General features: G+C 38.7%; 1 protein-coding gene across 1 annotated transcript in view; it reads left to right on the plus strand.

Moving 5' to 3' along the window:
• Nucleotides 1–18,517, plus strand: part of stim2.S (stromal interaction molecule 2 S homeolog) — a 65,731-nt gene that overhangs the window by 11,973 nt on the left and 35,241 nt on the right. The window contains exon 2 of the mRNA XM_018243083.2: nucleotides 3,935–4,065. Coding sequence (XP_018098572.1) covers nucleotides 3,935–4,065 — 131 coding nt within the window. The remainder of the gene's footprint in view (nucleotides 1–3,934; nucleotides 4,066–18,517) is intronic.

Below are 18,517 nucleotides of genomic sequence, written 5' to 3' on the forward strand. Positions count from 1 at the left end.
CCTATTGGGTTTATTCAATGTTTACATGATTTTCTAGTAAACTTAAGCTCCCCATAGATGCGATGATTCTTCTTGCTGAAGGACCGATTTTAGGGAAGTCCGACCAATTTTTCTAAATTATTGTGCGGTTAGTGGGATTCGAACGATGGTACATCTTACGACTTTTCGTCCGACATCTGTCAGGAAATTGATCGGCCAGGTCAAAACATCATTGTCAGTCCTAGTGCAATCTATCTATGTTTGCAGGGCCAAGCAGGCATCTCCCCTTGTTTTCCTGGCAAATTGGTCTTTTTAGTTGATGGTCAATTTGTACGATCGTTCCGAGAAAATCGTGGTCTCACGATGAGGATCTGATCTTTTAAAAATCTCAACATCTATGGCCAGCTTTAAGATATGAGATCCAAATTACAGAAAGATCCGTTATCCAGAGGACCCCTGTTCCCAGCATTCTGGATAACAGGTCCTATACCTGCACTACATTGTTCGACATGTCCGAGGAATGATATTCATGGCCTGGCTGAGAACTGCCATTCATTTAACGCCTAACATGACATTTTTAAGTTCAATTTTGCACTGTGATTCATTCATATCCCCCCCAGCAACGCCCTGTGATGAGTAGGCTGTATTTGGGAAACCATCTGCTTATTCAATTAAAGCTCCTCCATTGGCTCAGCACGTTTCTCAATAGCCTATATCTTATTCCACTTACTAAATGCTAGGAGAATTTTTGCTTCAGCTTGTTAAAAGCACGAAAGTACTGGTCAGTTTTCTTTTTTTAAAATACCAGTAGGGGGTGGGGAGAAATCCTAATTAAATGTGGTTGTGCAACATATTTAATCTATAGGTTGGCCTCACAAGCACAGTTTTTACGCACATAGATAAAACACTGTAAGGTCAGGGGAAAAAAACTTTTCCAACTTTTCTTTCTAAATGTATATAAAAACAAATGTCTGAAAACTGGCACAGGCATAGAATGCATTATCTGGAAACCCGTTAAGAAGTTATCCGAATTACAGGAAGGCCATCTTCAATAAACTCCATTTAAATCAAATAATTCTAAGTTTTAACAATGATTTCCCTATTCTCTGTAGTAATAATAAAGCAGTACCTCATACTTGATGCTAGCTAAAATATAATCATTTTTGATGGCAAAAGAAACCAATTGGGTTTATTTCATGTTTGTGAATTTTTTTGTAGACTTATGATATGGAGAACCAAATTACAAAATGATTCTTTATCCAGAAAATCCCAGGTCACAGGCATTCTGTCCTATACCTGTAATTCAGAAAGCTTAGAAATGTGGCAACTCTGTTTCCCAAAAGATACATTTTATCTTTTACAGCAGGGCGTCAAATCTCCTCTTCTTCGGGCGACTAATCTCCCCGAAAAGCCTTCCCGTTGGCGGGATGGCACTTCCTCACAAGGAAACTTCTGGGACTTCAGAAAACTAAGTGCTCCGAGTGCCATCCCGCCGGTGATTTCGATTCTAGCTGGCGGAAATGCTTTTCGGGGAGGGGGTGTTTGGTCACCCGAAGAAGAGATTTGTTGCCGAGCGACTAAATCTGCCTGAATCTTCGCGTGTGTCTCTGCCCTTAGGGCTAGTCCACACGGGGAGATAGCGACGCGTTTGCGGTCGCGGCGACAAAGCGCCGCGACAGTCGCCGCGACCGGCGCAGGCGACAGTTTTGTATGGGCGCCTATGTAAAAACGCCTGTGCTAACCACACGAGGCGATGCGCTTTTCAACAGTCGCCTGAAAAAGCCTGGCGAGGCATTTTCAGGCGACTGTTGAAAAGCGCATCGCCTCGTGTGGTTAGCACAGGCGTTTTTACATAGGCGCCCATACAAAACTGTCGCCTGCGCCGGTCGCGGCGACTGTCGCGGCGCTTTGTCGCCGCGACCGCAAACGCGTCGCTATCTCCCCGTGTGGAATAGCCCTAAATGTTTGCTTGGCATGCCTATGGTTGTTACAATTTTCATCCTACATCCAGAACGTGTCTTTTTTGTTGTTGTAATTCTAGGGCAGGGATGAATGTGAACAAGGGTTCTCACCAAACCAGTGTTGCTTATTATGTGTTGACATTATATAAATAAAGGTTAGTACATAATCCCTTTCAAGTGACTGGATCACTGATAACCCTGCTGCTATTATAGACTTGAGGCTTAGCCATGGGAAAAATTCAAGGGATAACATTTTGTTGGTTATTTTTGTTTCTGACTTAATACTGTATACACTACTTATGCACTAGAGCGACAATACCATAATATTGACTTTTTCATTTAAAGGAATTTATTTTTCTAAAGTTTAAAGGAGGGCCTTTCAATTATCTTGGTGCACTGCTTTTCTTTTAAATCTGTCTATTTTGCCTGTATTAAAATGCTAGGGTTAGTGGCTAGATTTTTATTTTCCCTTCTCTTTCTTATTCATACTTGGTTCTACATTTCGTTTCCTTTCAGTTTACAATTCAGTCTGCACAGCAGTAAAATCATTAAAATTAATTTTTATAGTGAAATTGTCTTCGTCCATTTAGGATGATCAATCTCCAAGAACAACCCTCCAGGAGATGCCACCAAAATTTCTCTTGCCACTCTGAGGGGTGAGATGTCTGGTGCCCATTAGTTAATCTAATTGTAGAGTAGAAAAATATGTACTTGGCCAAAATTAATATGATACTCCTTGCATACCGTAAATGATGGTAATTATTACTTAATTAATACCACTGTTTGAAAACTCGTAACAAACCATTGATACGTGTTGCCTTTTGCAGTAGTTCTATCTGGTGACTGTAGCTCTCATGTTTTTTTTAATGTTTTTTTTATATACAAAGGACGTTGCAAGACAAATCCCACTTGCCCCCTTACACAGCCGCTAAAAGCTGCTGACAAACCGAGTCAGCAGCTTATTGGCCTGTGTGTGGGGCCATCCGATGGGTGTCCCCGATCGATATCTGACCGAAAGTCAGCCAGATGTCGATCGGGCAGGGTAAAAAATCCAGTTGGATCACAGCCATATCTTTTTGTTGATACTGTCCCGCGATCAGCCCGTCATATGGCCTCCATTCTGAGCCGATCGTTGGGCCCTAGGATCAGCCCGATATCGCCCACCTTAATGTTGGCATATCGGGGAGAGATCTGCTCGTTTGACGACATCAGATCTCCCTCTGTATGGCCAGCTTTAGGCACTGTAGAATTTTGGATATAGAACCTAATTGGCGATGCATTCTAGAGAATTTAAGCAAACTGGATAAATCAGGGATCCCCAACCTTTTTTTTTTACCTGTGAGCCACATTCAAATGTAAAAAGAGTTGGGGAGCAACACAAGAAAAAAGTCAATGGGATGCCAAAGCTGTGATTGGCTATTTGCTAGCCCCTATGTGGACTGGCAGCCTATAGGAGGGTCTGTTAGGCAGTTTTTATGCTACCAAAACTTGCCTCCAAGTCAAGAATTCAAAAGGATCACTGACCTAAATGTTAATTGTAAGAGAAACATCTCCTTGGAATACATTTCCTACTGTGTGAAAGTCAGCCTTGGCTAGGACTGTTACTAGTATACCTTGTGCTGAGTGAGAAGCTTTTACTGGAATTAGGCCAGACTTGGAAGCAATTGATTTAACCTAATGAAAAGGCTAGCTAGATGGTGTGAGATTAGATTTAGGTCAGGGATTCTTAACCTGTGGGTGGGGATCCAAGAATGCCCCCCATACTGTTTACAATGGGTCCTTATTATCCCCTCTAATGTTTTGACATGTTTCCCTATAGTAAAGAAACGTAATTGAAAGGAGACTTGTAAATAAATGAAACATCAAGGATAATTTAGCATATTTTAGATTTACCCCATGGGAAACAGCTGTATTAATTATTCTTAATTAAGATGATTACTTACTATTGGTGCAAATGACTGATCTGGCCCCGTTTTGTTTTTTTGATTTTGCAGACCCTTTTAATTCATTGAGTCCGCCTGTCGTTACTGAAGATGACAGGTCCAGCCTGGAGGCCATTTGTACAATCCATAAACAAATGGATGATGATGAAGATGGTGGTATTGAAGTAGAGGAAAGCGATGAGGTAAGAAGTAATAATGTTTACAGCTATTGTTTAAAGGAGAAACAAACCCTTGCTACTAAAATCCCCTACCCTACATAGACTCACCTCCCTGCTCCCCCCTAGCCTATGTGCTACCTTTGCTAAATGCCCCTAACTCTTTACTTACCCCTCAGTGCAGATTCTGTCCAGCGTAGTTCACGAGCGCTATCTTCAGCCGCTTCGGTAATCTTCGGGTCTTCTTCCAGCAATTTCCGTGATTTTTGGCGCATGCGCAGTTGTTGCGAAACAGAAAATTGCTCCAACTGCGCATGCGCCGATACGGCACTTACTTCCAGAAGTTTCCCAAAGAGAAGAACGATGGCTGCCCTGAACTCTGATGCCCTGCATCTACACCGAGGGGAAAGTAAAGAGTTAGGGGCATTTAGCAAAGGTAGCACCTAGGCTGGGGGGAGCAGCGAGGGGGTCTATGTATATTATGGGGGGTAGGGGATTTTAGTAGCAAGGGTTTGCTTCTCCTTTAAAGGAACAGGAGTGGGAATATTTTGTCATTTCCTGCCATGTATATTTATAGATCAGTTTCATCATGGCAGGGAAACCTTCAATACTACTCAAACATTCATGTTGTTTTTTGTTGTTGTATCTGTCTTCTATATAATTTTAATTGGTTTTGTTCTCAACTAAGCTTTCTGTCACTTGCTTTCCTTACTAATTCACTCTCAGCCATCTTCAGCAAGTAGTTTACTAAACAGAAATGCCCATTTCAGTTAAAAGCTTATAGACCCTACCAAATTAAGTCTGTTGTAATGCTAAATATACATATTTACAATGACTTCTGTAATGTGAGATAAGACTGCTGCTTGTTGAATGTTATATAGGGTGCAGGGTAATGCATACCCCCATGCAAGCCCAAAATGATCTTTAATTAGCCATTTTCATGCCCTGGTAAATATATAAATGTCAGTTTTCGCAGACGCAAATATTTAATTCATGTAGTTTCAGCACAATATAATTTTTATTCTCATGTTTTCTTTTTTTTGCAAAACATTTATTTTTGTCCTTCATAAATACCATTCACTGCCAGTCATTAATTTCATCCTTTTTACAGAAAATGGTAGGACTGCACAGTGTATTTGCAGAAGTGCGCAGTCCTATATGATGGCTTCATTAAAGTGTTCTATTATGTCAGACAAGGTGGGGCAAACTTTGAGCTGTTCAATTATTTAGCTTTGTTTTCCCCTAAATAAATTTTTTTTTTTTTTTCCTGCAAGTGAAAACATTTTTCAAACTACATTTCATGGTAACACTAGTTCTTAAGATTTTCTTAGGGAAAACCATAAAGCTGGCTATACATTTACTATTTTACTGTAAATATCAGTTTATTGATCAGTGGTTTAGAAATTCCATCTGTCAATGCACCCTGGCTCCTCTTCACTTCCGACAGTTTAAGTTGTTTGTATCCTATTGATCAGGTACCAACAAGTATTCTATGGTCCAATATTACCAACATTGGGAGTATTTGCCTCATTCCATTAATATATAGCAACCAGTAAGAGATGTTCTTTTATCGAACTGCAGCAGGTGAATTGATTTACTACCGATTGCCCCCAGTGGGTTACTGGACTAGGGCAAATTTAGGGGGAATAGTAATTGGAACACTTATGGGGGCACATTTACTTAGCTCGAGTGAAGGATTAGAAGGAAAAAAACTTCATATTTCGAAGGTTTTTTTGGCTACTTCGACCATCGAATTGGCTACTTCGACCTTCGACTACGACTTCTACTTCGAATCGAACGATTCAAACTAAAAATCGTTTGACTATTTGACCATTCGATAGTCGAAGTACTGTCTCTTTAAAAAAAACTTTGCCCATCGACTTCGCCACCTAAAACCTACCGAGCACCAATGTTAGCCTATGGGGAAGGTCCCCATAAGCTTTCCAAGCTTTTTTTGATCGAAGGAAAATCGTTCGATCGATGGATTAAAATCCTTCGAAGGATTTAATCGAACAAACGATTTTTCATTAGATCATTCGATCGAATGAATTGCGGTAAATCCTGCGACTTCGATATTCGAAGTCGAAGGATTTAACTTCGATGGTTGAATTTCGAGGGTTAATTAACCCTCGGTATTCGACCTATAGTAAATGTGCCCCTTATGTGTTGGCTGGTTCCCCAGCCTTTGATTAGCCTCCCAAATAAATTCACATTCAAAGCTCTCGAGTGTAGGTTCTCTTTGCAACAATGGAATATACATGTATGTGTCTCGTATAGAAATCACTCACCTACCACAACTTGATGCTAAATATTTTTAGTCACATTGTGCCAAACATCTACGCAGCTCTGTCCTTCACAGGTTGCCATCCCTATGCCAAACATTCTAAAGCATCGGGACAAAGCACATCCTATCAAATCCATTCATGTACATGTTACCATCAGTGTAATTAAAATATATCCAACGAATATTAATGTGAAGTCCAGACTAAGACCTCTATAAGGGAAGATGCAAAAGAAATGATTGTAGAGTGAAAGGAAGAAAACATGGATCACATCTTCATAGTATTTTCAAATATATGATCCACAGCTCCAGCATAAACTTTGTCCGTCACAAAAACACACATATATGTGTGTCTTTTTTTTCTCTGTGATTTTCTTGATGATCTCAAATATATATAACTGTTCCCCTAAATATTGAAAATTATGTAGAAAATGGTCCAGTGGAGTGTGATGAACTTTAGTGAAGCCTCATTTATTGGAGAGGTTTAGTGCTCTACCTCAAAGCATGTCACTATGGGTTCTTTTGATTTTTAAAAGAGTTTATGGATACCTGGGACATGTGCATTGTATCTTCTATGATTAGTGATAGGTAAGTGATAGGTAAGCCATATTAAGCTTGTTTAATGTGTTAGGAGGCACAGGCACATAAACCCTCAGTGACGTTAAAGTAAATGTCTTCTGCTGAGCACTTACTTGTGGCCATTATTGCAGGATGGTAAAATTTCTGTGACAGAAAATTCACTTTCTGTAGGAAAGTTTGACTACAGTTTCGTTATTACTTATTGTGTGTGGGCAGCTGTTCTCTTGTATGTTCTGTTTGTTGCATAATTGTTCAAGCTGTGTAGGATCACAGAGCAATACAGTGGATACAGACAGACTGCAGAACACAGATATTATACAGAATGCTTGGGATCTGAGTTTTTCCACAGGTTTTGCCATAATTTGGATCACCCTACTTTAAAAATATTTATATAAAATAAAGCCAACATGATTTGTCCACCAATATAGATTCATGCAGCTTAGTGACCACCAAGTAAAAGGTACTATTGTATTATTACAGAGAAAAAACAAATGATTAAAAGCCATTGAAATTATTATTTTTGGTATAATATGCGATTAGACACTGTTGAGCTCTTTTTACATAATTTTTCTCAGTCACTTGCATGTTTAGGAAAATAATTATCAAACAGAAAAACTAGGTAGTGTTAAGTTGCCCCTGAAAATTGCCTTGTTACTTTAACGTTGACTAATTAAATTACTTCAAAAATAAAATTGCTTAAATGTTGAAAACACCCCTCTCCATTGACTTCTATATAAACTTTATCAGGTTTGAGATTATTGTGATTGATAAATCTTCTATTTGAGTTTGAAAAAGTTAGTGATCAGGTTTCGCCCCAAGATTTTCTTGAATCACAGAAAGAAATGTGACCTTGAATTTTAGTACATTTACCCGTAATTCTGAAAGTGATGTAGAAAATGGACTCAGTGGTGTCTTAGAGAAACCATGGTGCTCACTGTATGTCTCTATGGGCCACTTGATTTTCAGAGAAATGTTTTTTTCTGTAGAGAGAAAGGGACCTGGTCTCTTCACATCTCTGTATCTGCGGAGGCAAAAGAGCCAATGCTCCTTGTTCCCTTGCCCTTACTATTTGTCTCACTGCTTGGAATAAAAACTAGGGATGCACAGAATCCATTATTTTGGATTTGGCCGAACCCCTGAATCCTTCGTGAAAGAGTAGGCCAAATAACGAACCAAATCTGAACCCTAATTTGTATATGCAAATGAGGATGGGGAGGGAAAAAGAAACTAATAGCGGCTAAAAATTTTTTTGCTTCATCGTTTTGTGACCGTCACATGATTTTAAGGTTTTGGTCCGGCCAGGCATGAGGATTCGTCCGAATCTGAATCTTGCTGAAAAAAAGCAGAATACCAAACCGAATCCTGGAATAGATGCTTCCCTATGAATAACAGAACCTGGAAAAGGTAGCAAAGAGTTGATGCTTTGTGAGAGCAGGTCACGATGATGCAGCAATGGTGGAGCTCTCCCAGTCCGTGCCGTCTCCTACCTGATCGCAACTCTTGCGATATACTGATCGTTTCAAAAAGGCTACATCTCTTCCTGAATCCCTGCGGAGTGCAGATCAAAGTATATATAAAAGTCTGTATCTTTAATATCAACTCGGCTTTATTCAAACACAAATTTAGTTACATTATAACGGTGAGTGTGCAATTCCAACGTGTTTCGTGACCTCAAACTAGGCACTTCATCAGAGTAATCAATGTGCACATGTCTCCATGGTTAAATAGCCACACGCGTGCATATTATTAATGATTTAAAGGCAAATTGTGCCAAAGAAGTTTTGAATAAATAATTTATTATTAATAGTTATTGTGTGTAATATTTATGTATACAAATATGTGAATAAGAGGTTTCTTTTTATAAAAAATAATTTAGATCAAAAATCATATTGTGTCCAAAATGAATCTATATTTCAATCCTACAAATATAAAACTTGTCTTTCACAACCTTAGATAAACACGTGTATGATAAAACAGTTATATATTGCTAGAATTAATCAATAAAAAGTATATATATTAACAAACATCATGTGACATTAATTTATACAGAAATTTCAAGAATTATTTATATATCTATAAATGTCATATCATTTAATTCATCCAATAGTGGAATTTTAGTATAATAATTTTTTTTAAATATATAAAAATTCATATATACTGGATATTTCAGTGTAGCAATTCTTCAGTTCATACAGTATCAATTCCTAACCCATAACAGGAGACTATATTCATGTTGTCCATAATTACTGTATACATTTATCTAGTCACAAATACGCATAACCAAGAGTTTAATGACTCATTCTCCAGTATAACCAACATATTTATTCATTGTTTTTCTTTCTAATTTTGGGTGACTCAAATAAGTGATTTCTTATTAATTAATTTCTGATCTAGGGGTCTCGCAATTGATTCTCATAATTACAATTTTTTTCTGAGTATATTTTGTTTTATATTATTATATTATTGTTCACTCTATGAAATACTTTATATCACGTTCCTTGTTCAATCCATTAGGTATGATTGTGTCCAATATAGACATCCATTTAACCTCCCTCTTGGACAACAATGTATGATTGTCTCCTTTCCTTTTTCCCAATCTTACAACCTCCCTCTTGGATAACAATGTATGATTGTCTCCTTTCCTTTTTCCCAATCTTACTGTTTCAATTACCTGAAAAGATACAAAGTATTTGTTAGCTCCATGTTCTTCAATTACAGGTTCTGCTGTTGCAGATGAGATATCTAGTCTGTTAATACATGCTAGGTGTTCCAAGATTCTGTCTTTCAACCATCTGGTTGTCTTGCCTTGTCTTGATGCTTTGTGCTCCAATAAGGACAAAGAGCCCTCTGAGCTCATGACCCTCCAGGCAAAGTCCCTGTACCCCAGGAGGCCAGTCTGACACTGACGACAGACATACAAGTCCAAGTCAGCAAAAGCGGGATAACGGCTAAATAATGTTTGACCCTCGAGCTTTTAACATAACCCAGTGATCTTGGCCCATGTATTTTAAAAAGCTGAGTTAAGCAAAGAGTGAGGGTTTAGGTGAATGAGCAGATACATACAAATTCTTCATCCTATTTGCTAATTAGCTGCCATAAAGGTGTGACAGAATGCTGGGAGTTTCATTCAGTTAATAGAAGGTGATCAAGCAGCTCATATTACCACTGTGCATCAGCTTCTTTGCCAAGGCTTTTTTTTTGTAGTAGTAGGTGCTGAGTGAAGCAGGGAGGCAATGTTTTGGTAACATTGTGCACTTGTGTGGCAAAGCAGACAAAACATACTTCTGTCTTGCATATCTGTATCCAGAGTACGGTAACTATCCTGACTTTAGTGGCTGAACTACTGGGGTTGCAAGTGGAATCCACCAAGAAGATAGTTTCTGGGCCTTCACCGGCCTGCACTCTGACTCCACAACATAAAGGTGTAGTATATGACTTCACTCGTTGATCAGAGCAGCTAAAGAGCTAAATGTCAGTCTAGATATGACCTCCTTGTGACTGCAATCCTTCCACTCATTTAACTTTTAGGTGCTCTTTTCTCTGATCCCCAGCCATCCCCTACTCCATTTTGCTACAATGGCCAGTAAAGTCCTACCAGGTGAAATTATATAGCTAAAATATACGTGGCTTTTCTTTTAAATTCGTCGGACTGCAGTATATTACTTGAAGGTTTGGTTGCCTTAAATCCTCCCGATTGTGTTTATCGACTACTAATAGTATACCTGGAAGCATGCAATCTTTTCTCCTATGCAAATCTAGAATGTAATGTGCACCTGTTCAAATATTTGCCTTCATGCAAACTTTTCCCTTGTTAAAATAAACCCTTGCCTAGCCAAATATTTGTCACACGGCCACTATACTGTAATAAAAACACTGATCAATGTGATTATTTAGTACAGGGTAGTACATCTGTCGTGATATTTATATAGGACAGGGCAGAGTTCCACTGCTCGAGATGTATAACTCATTCTGACACTGATCAAAGCAGGGAATGCTCACATAAAAGTGTAATTTCATTAAACACTTTCACACCTGACAGAGAAATGTAAATGGAAAATCCGCCCCATTGTTTTGCTCTAGTGATGTCCCATTATCACCTTCCTTCATTAGACATGGAGTTGCATATGCATTTTCAGCATTGCTTCTTCCTAAGCTAAATATTTACAGTCCAACAGCCAAACTTCTGGCACAGCATTCTCACCGTCCTGTTACTTTCAATATTAAAATTCCACAACTGCTGCCACTCATTCAGGCATATGGGAATCACAGGAAAATGTCTGCACATGATTCCCGTTGACTTGAAATTGAGTTGTCCTGTTTTGATGAATTTCATCTTACTTTTCTTACTGAGTAAATAAGATGTTTCCATGATGGAACAAGTATGATTTTAGACCTTCTAACTTGATCATTTTACCATATCCCCATTCTTCAGATTAATCTCCATTGACCCATAAAGCCTAGAGAGCATCAGTCAGATGCAATGCATGGAGCTTATTGGACAAGCGAATGGCCATGAAGAAAGTATTTTAATGGAACCTTGGTGTCAAGTAATAATGGCCATGAGCTTGCTGGGGGTGGGCGAGCATGCGGATATATGCATAATGAGCATATATCATGGCATTATATGTGTATGTTTATTATATGTTTTTCAGTGTTCTGGTTCATGGGACAATGCTCAGTGTTGGAGTTTGTTGACACGTGCAAATGTACTTACGCACACACGCAGACCCTGGTATCCTGATCTGTGTTAAGAGTTTCTCTATGTCCGTGTGCTAAATTGTACATACTGTTTGTTTTAGGATGGGACGTTACTCAGATTCCCGTAGGCTGATGACATAAGTGGATTCCACTGATGTTTGTGCAGTAGAGACAATACATCCAGTGGATGCTGAGAGGTTCCTGCTGGCTCTAAAACATCTATTATTGTGGGCAAAATGCACATCTTCTCATCATCTCCAGGTTTTTGGGGCCCTGTAAAGTATTTTATTTCCAGTAAGGCCTTGGAACATGAAACACCACCAGTGCCTGGGCGTTTTGCTGTGTAAAGTGCAACTGTATGCATTTTAAATGTGTACAGTTGTGCCAGTATCCTTATATAATACACAAAAGCCATGAATATCCTGTAAATTATATCCTTATAAACGGTGAGTAGTGATGTCATTTCTGTCACATGACTTACTAAAATTTGTGTATTATAATAAATAAAGTACCCCCAGTTGTAAAATATGAGGATATTAGAAGTTACCTCGGAGTTCCATGACCTGTATAAAAACACTCGGCCTTCGGCCTCGTGTTTTTATATGGTCATGAAACTCCTCGGTAACTTATAATATCCTTATATTTTACAAGAGGGGGTACTTTATTCACTATATAATCTACAGTTTGGTCAGGTCCCTATGGGACCAAACTGTAAAATATATCCTTATAAACAGCGCACCGTTTATAACTAAAGAGCCAGCAATTGTCATTGCAGCACTTTCCCCAGAGCTCTCACTACAGCCTGTCACCCACTTCCTTATTTCAAACAGTGCGCTCACTCACAATTCCCTCTCCAGTCATACCCGCTCAGTTCTTGGCCTTTCTCCCACCCTGTGTCCCTTTCCGGTATTGCTCCGTCTTCCACTCCCACCCTCCATCCATCCTCCTCTTGCTCCCTCTGCGCCTCTCCGATCTCATTTCACCTGCTGCCTCCAACCATCCATCAATCAATCTCAAATCTCACGCCTTCTGCCCCTCCCACCCTTGTTCCTTCTCCAGTCTTGCTTCGTCTGTTGCCCCTATACGGAAACCATTTTAGGACATCATCCGCAATCTCCTAAGCACACCGAATGCAGCCTCTCCCAGTATTTTCATTACTCATCCAAACAGGCGCTTTTACTCCTCCATCCTGGCCGTATACCTATCTCAGATCTCCCCCGTCACGTTACTTAGCGTTCATGTCTCCCTTCTCAGCCCTCCTCCCTCATCCTTAACCCCTCACCTCTCATACAATGGTTTCTGTAACCCCACCATCAGTCAATCTCGCTCCCTATGTAATAATGCACCCCATACCAAATTTATAAAGTTATTGGAATTCACCTCGGAGTTATGTGAGCCTGCGGCCTTGTGATTTTATATGGTCACGTAACTCCTCTGTGACTTCTAATATCTGTGTAAATTACAGTAGGGGGTGCATTATTTACTATATAATCAACTGCGCACTCCCAAAACTCTGTGTCCTGTGCTCAACTCCAGTATTATCATAAATGAATGAAACCGTGACCGTGAACGTCCAGGCTGAAGGGGCTCAAATTCTCTATACAGGTATGGGACCTGTTATCCAGAATGCTTTGGACCTGGAGTTTTCTGGATAATGGATCTTTCCATGATTTCATACCTTAAGTCTGCCAGAAAATCATGTAAACATTAAATTAATCCAATAGGCTGGTTTTGCTTCCAATAAGGATTAATTCTGTCGCAGTTTGGATCAAGTACAAAGTATTGTTTTATTATTACAGAGAAAAAGGAAATCATTTTTAAAGATGTGGATTATTTGATTATACTGGAGTCTGTGGGAGACGGCCTTTCCGTAATTCAGAACTTTCTGGATAACTGGTTTCCAGATAACAGATCCCATACCGTTACTTTTATTTTTTTTGACATTCAACACTTATTCTCCAGACTCATTGAGGGCTAAGAGAATACTTGTGGCCTGTGGGCAATGGCTTTTGGATTGCATGGGAGAGCAATTTCTGATGTTTTATGTAACAAAAATGTTTTTACATTGGTCTACAACTCCAATCTCCACCCTTAGTATAGTCCACTGGAGGTAAATGAATTTTACTGGCTATGGCACGCAGGTTCTGTTTTATACAGTAAAATCCTTGATTTCATGAACATTCTTATAGAGAGGGAGCCTGATTTATTGTGGTGCAGGTATACTGTATGAAGAGATCTTAAGCTTAAAGAGCATATATGAATTTGTAGAAAATGAGTGGTTTTATCAAATTTGAGAGCATATTCTCACACAATGGCAAGACCATAAGGAAGTGTATAGCCATTCAACATTTAATTATTTCTAAAGAAATAATTTATATTTCCTAGACAATTGTTTGGGTCCCTTATGTCACCAGTGGAAGCAGGGAAATGCTCATTTATGCCAAAAAAGTATTTGTACTTGCTCCATGAAAACATTGGTGTCTGGATTTACCATTGGTTCTAATAAAAACCTTTTCTATTAATATTAGCAGTTATTATACGGGATACTTCAACAGCCAATTTAATTTTGACTATTAAAATAGTTCAATTTTCAGATTTCCAGTTGTGTTAAAATACTCTTTATTCTGTTTTGGACTAGACCACTGGTTTGTTCATAGCAGAATTCCTGCAAATTCTGTAATTCAGGTATATAACCATGAAATTAAACCTCCTGTATGAAATACATTTTAGACGTTTAATTGTAATTCTTTTTTTCTTGTTCCGGATTGTACACTTACATAAAAAAAATTCCACCCCAACTTCATTTTGGCTTTGGGAGGAAAGCTCTTCATGTTGGTCTGCATTTTGTTATGTAAATCTTATAACGTTAATAAGTTAAATGATGAGATCGATTGGCTAGTAACTTCATTTAATGTCATTTTCATGATTTTCCCATGAGCCATTTTACAGTCCTTGACATTATTCTGAACCTTGGTCTGCTTCTGCACGATTTCTAAATGCATTTTCTGATCTTCAATAATGATTTTGGTTTCCTTTTCATGCTTCCCAGCTAGCTAAAAGTAAGTGCTCATTCTGTGCGTGTGTGAATGTGTGTGCGTGTGAACGTGTTTCATATCCATATTCATTTACCATTAAATGTACCATACATGCATTCATCCCCATGTCATGTGTATAGAATATATTAGAATAATAGTAAATTGTCCTTTTTTTTTTAAACAAACATACACATGTATGACCTGTATTAGAACACATCTGTTTTTCAGTATTTACGTGTGAATTAATAAAATGTAGAGAAGAGCAATGTATGATATAATATATCAAAAAAAGAAAAGGGACAAGCTGTGTTAAGATGGCTTTACTCTGGCCTGTTTTTGCCGCAGTTTTGGCTCCTCTAGACCAAGTCAGTTATTGGGCCATACATGGGGCAAATAAACAGTCGGCCAATCCAAAATCTGGCCAAGGATCAACCAGTTATCTGTCAGAAATGGTGAATAAATCATCATATAAGGATTGGATATGCCTGTTGTTGAGGTCCTATGGCCTTATATAAGCCCCTATTAAAATCCGGTTGTTGGCCTTGGAGCCAAACAATTGGGTAAGCCTGATTTATTCCAGCAGATATGCAGATCTAGCCATATATATTTATAGGAGACAGTCCCAAAACTGGTGCACAAGGATCATCAAAAGGATATGCCTGGGTGCTGGTTTAAAATACATACATAATATTAAGCCAATAACCACACAGGTCTTTCTCATGGTGAAAAAGCAAAAAAATTGGATTCAATGTTGCAGCCCCTACTTGCGGGCCTTCTACAGGATTATTTATAGGAGACCATACTTTTATCTAATGCCCGCTTTACAAGCTTCAAGCTTACCCGATTGGTATTGGTTGGGCAAGCCATACACAGGCCAATGATGTAAACATGAAACCAAATAGGCTGGTTTTGCTTCCAATAATGTTTTATTACATCTTAGTTTCAATCAAGTACATGGCGCTGTTTTATTATTACAGGTATAGGATCCCTTATCCGGAAACTCGATATCCAGAAAGCTCCGAATTACGGAATGGCTGTCTCCCATAGACTCCATTTTATCCAAATAATCCAAATTTTTAAAAATGATTTCCTTTTTCTCTGTTATAATAAAACAGTAGCTTGTACTTGATCCCAACTAAGATATAATTAATCCTTATTGGAAGCAAAACCAGCCTATTGGGTTTATTTAATGATTAAATAAATTTCTAGTAGACTTAAAGGGATACTGTCATGGGAAAAAAATTTTTTTCCAAAATGAATCAGTTAATAGTGCTGCTCCAGCAGAATTCTGCACTGAAATCCATTTCTCAAAAGAGCAAACAGATTTTTTTATATTCAATTTTGAAATCTGACATGGGGCTAGACATTTTGTCAATTTCCCAGCTGCCCCATGTCATGTGACTTGTGCTCTGATAAACTTCAATCACTCTTTACTGCTGTACTGCAAGTTGGAGTGATATCACCCCCTCCCTTTTCCCCCCCAGCAGCCAAACAAAAGAACAATGGGAAGGTAACCAGATAACAGCTCACTAACACAAGATAACAGCTGCCTGGTAGATCTAAGAACAACACTCAATAGTAAAAACCCATGTCCCACTGGGACACATTCAGTTGCATTGAGAAGGAAAAACAGCAGCCTGCCAGAAAGCATTTCTCTCCTGAAGTGCAGGCACAAGTCACATGACATGGGGCAGCTGGGAAATGGACAAAATGTCTAGCCCCATGTCAGATTTCAAAATTGAATATAAAAAAATCTGTTTGCTCTTTTGAGAAATGGATTTCAATGCAGAATTCTGCTGGAGCAGCACTGTTAACTGATTCATTTTGAAAAAAATTTTTTTTCCCATGACAGTATCCCTTTAAGGCATGAAGACCCAAATTACGGAAAGATCCATTATCCGGAAAATCCCAGGTCCCGAGCATTCTGGATAACAGGTCCCATACGTGTATAAAGAAAAAGGAAATCAGTTTGGATTATTTGGATAAAATAAAGTCTATGGGAGATGGCTGTAATTCAGAGCTTTCTGGATAAAAGTGACCATAGACGCACAGATAATATCGTACAAAAATTTACGTACGATATTCTGTGCGTGTTTGGTGGGAAACAAGCCGACCGATATTGGCAGAAGACTTGGATATCGGTCGGCTTGTCGATCGGGCTTGACAGAAAATTTTGATCGGGTGCCTTTGAAGGGACCCAAACATCGGCCATTGTTAGTGCTGAATCGTCAGATACAGGTAGAATTCTATTGTTTCTACCTGTATATCTGACGATTCCGCTATACACGTGTGTGTAAAAACAAACTATCTTTCTTGGAAAAATCTTTTCCAAGAAAGATCGTAATTGTTTTGTCGATGGCTGATATGGCTATTTACTTATATCCGAATAATAAATCCCATACATGTATATTTACAGGGCTGGAGCAGGATACCAAACGTGAATTTATAATTATAGTGTCTGTATAGTAAGAGGTATAAAAGAAAAAGGAGACTGCAGGGGGTGCTTATCTGTTGCTAAAAACTTGGACTATTATATGGTGCTAGCAAAGTGCTTTTGTAAATGTATTGACATTTTGAAACAATTGGTAGGTATACATGAGCCATAGGACCTTTTGGTCAGGTAGAGCTAAACCTCTGTAAAACATGATTACTGTCTGGTAAAGATTGCATTAAGAAATGGTTTTAGTCCTAACATAGGAAGATAAATGGGGATCAAATGCTTTCATGGCTCTCTTTGCTGAGCAAACATGGCAAGATCTGCTTTACTGGCAAGGTTACCAAATGAGTGAATCTGTGCCCAATCTCCCTACCCCATCTGGCAAGCCCATTGGGGTCCTTGTTCAATGTATTTTTTTGCTCTTTAAATATTTGTCTGGTTGTATGTAGAGGCTAAATTGGCAGGTTTGTCAACGTGTAAGGCAATTTTAAAGGGGTTGTTCACCTTTGAGACGTTTAGTATGATGTAGAGAGTGATATTCTGACACAATTTGCAGTTGGTTTTCATTTTTTATTTGTGGTTATTTAGCTTTTTATTCAGCAGCTCTCCAGTTTGCAATGTCAGCATTCTAGGTGCTAGGATCCAACTTACCCTAGCAACCATCATTTGATTGAAATAAGTGACTGGAATATGAATAGGAGAGGACCTGACTAAAAAGATAAGTATAATAAAAAGTACAAAAACAATAAGAGGCCCATTTATCAAAGGTCGAATTTGAATTTTTACTCTAATAAATTCAAATATACTTGAAATTTGAATGGGAGTTTATTTAAGAAAAAATTTGAATGTCTAAAACTCGAACGAATTTTACCGACTTTAGACGCTGTTATTAAGGCAGGCTCTTCACCATCCCAAAATCTTATGTGCTAGAATGTCTATGAACTGGATACACAATTAGATTAGAAAGATGAGTAATAAAAAGTAGCAATTACAATAAATTAGTAGCTTTACAGAGCATTTTAGATGGAGTCAGTGACCCCCCCCCATTTGAAAGCTGGACAGAGTCAGCAGAAAAATGGCAAATAATTTAAAAAGTTTACAAAATAAACAAAGACGACCAATTGAAAAGTAACTTAGAATTAGCCATTCTATAACATAGTAAACGTTAACCATAGGTGAACCACTCCTTTAATTCAGTACTTTGACCCTCAAGGTGGACATATTGGGGAAAGCACTCATTTTGCGACCGTGCCAAATGAGCTGATCTTGAGATGTTTGACCGCCTTAACTTAGGTGGCCATAGAGATCTGCTAGTTTGGCAATGTCGCCAAACGAGCGGATCTCTCCCTGATATGCCCACATTGAGGTGGGCCATATCGGGCTGATCCGATCACGGGCCTTAGGGCCCAAACGATCGGATCATAATGCATCCTACACGAGCTGTCGGAT

This window comes from Xenopus laevis, chromosome 1S (genome assembly GCF_017654675.1).
Source record: "Xenopus laevis strain J_2021 chromosome 1S, Xenopus_laevis_v10.1, whole genome shotgun sequence".
In the NCBI taxonomy this organism is placed as follows: Eukaryota; Metazoa; Chordata; class Amphibia; order Anura; family Pipidae; genus Xenopus; species Xenopus laevis.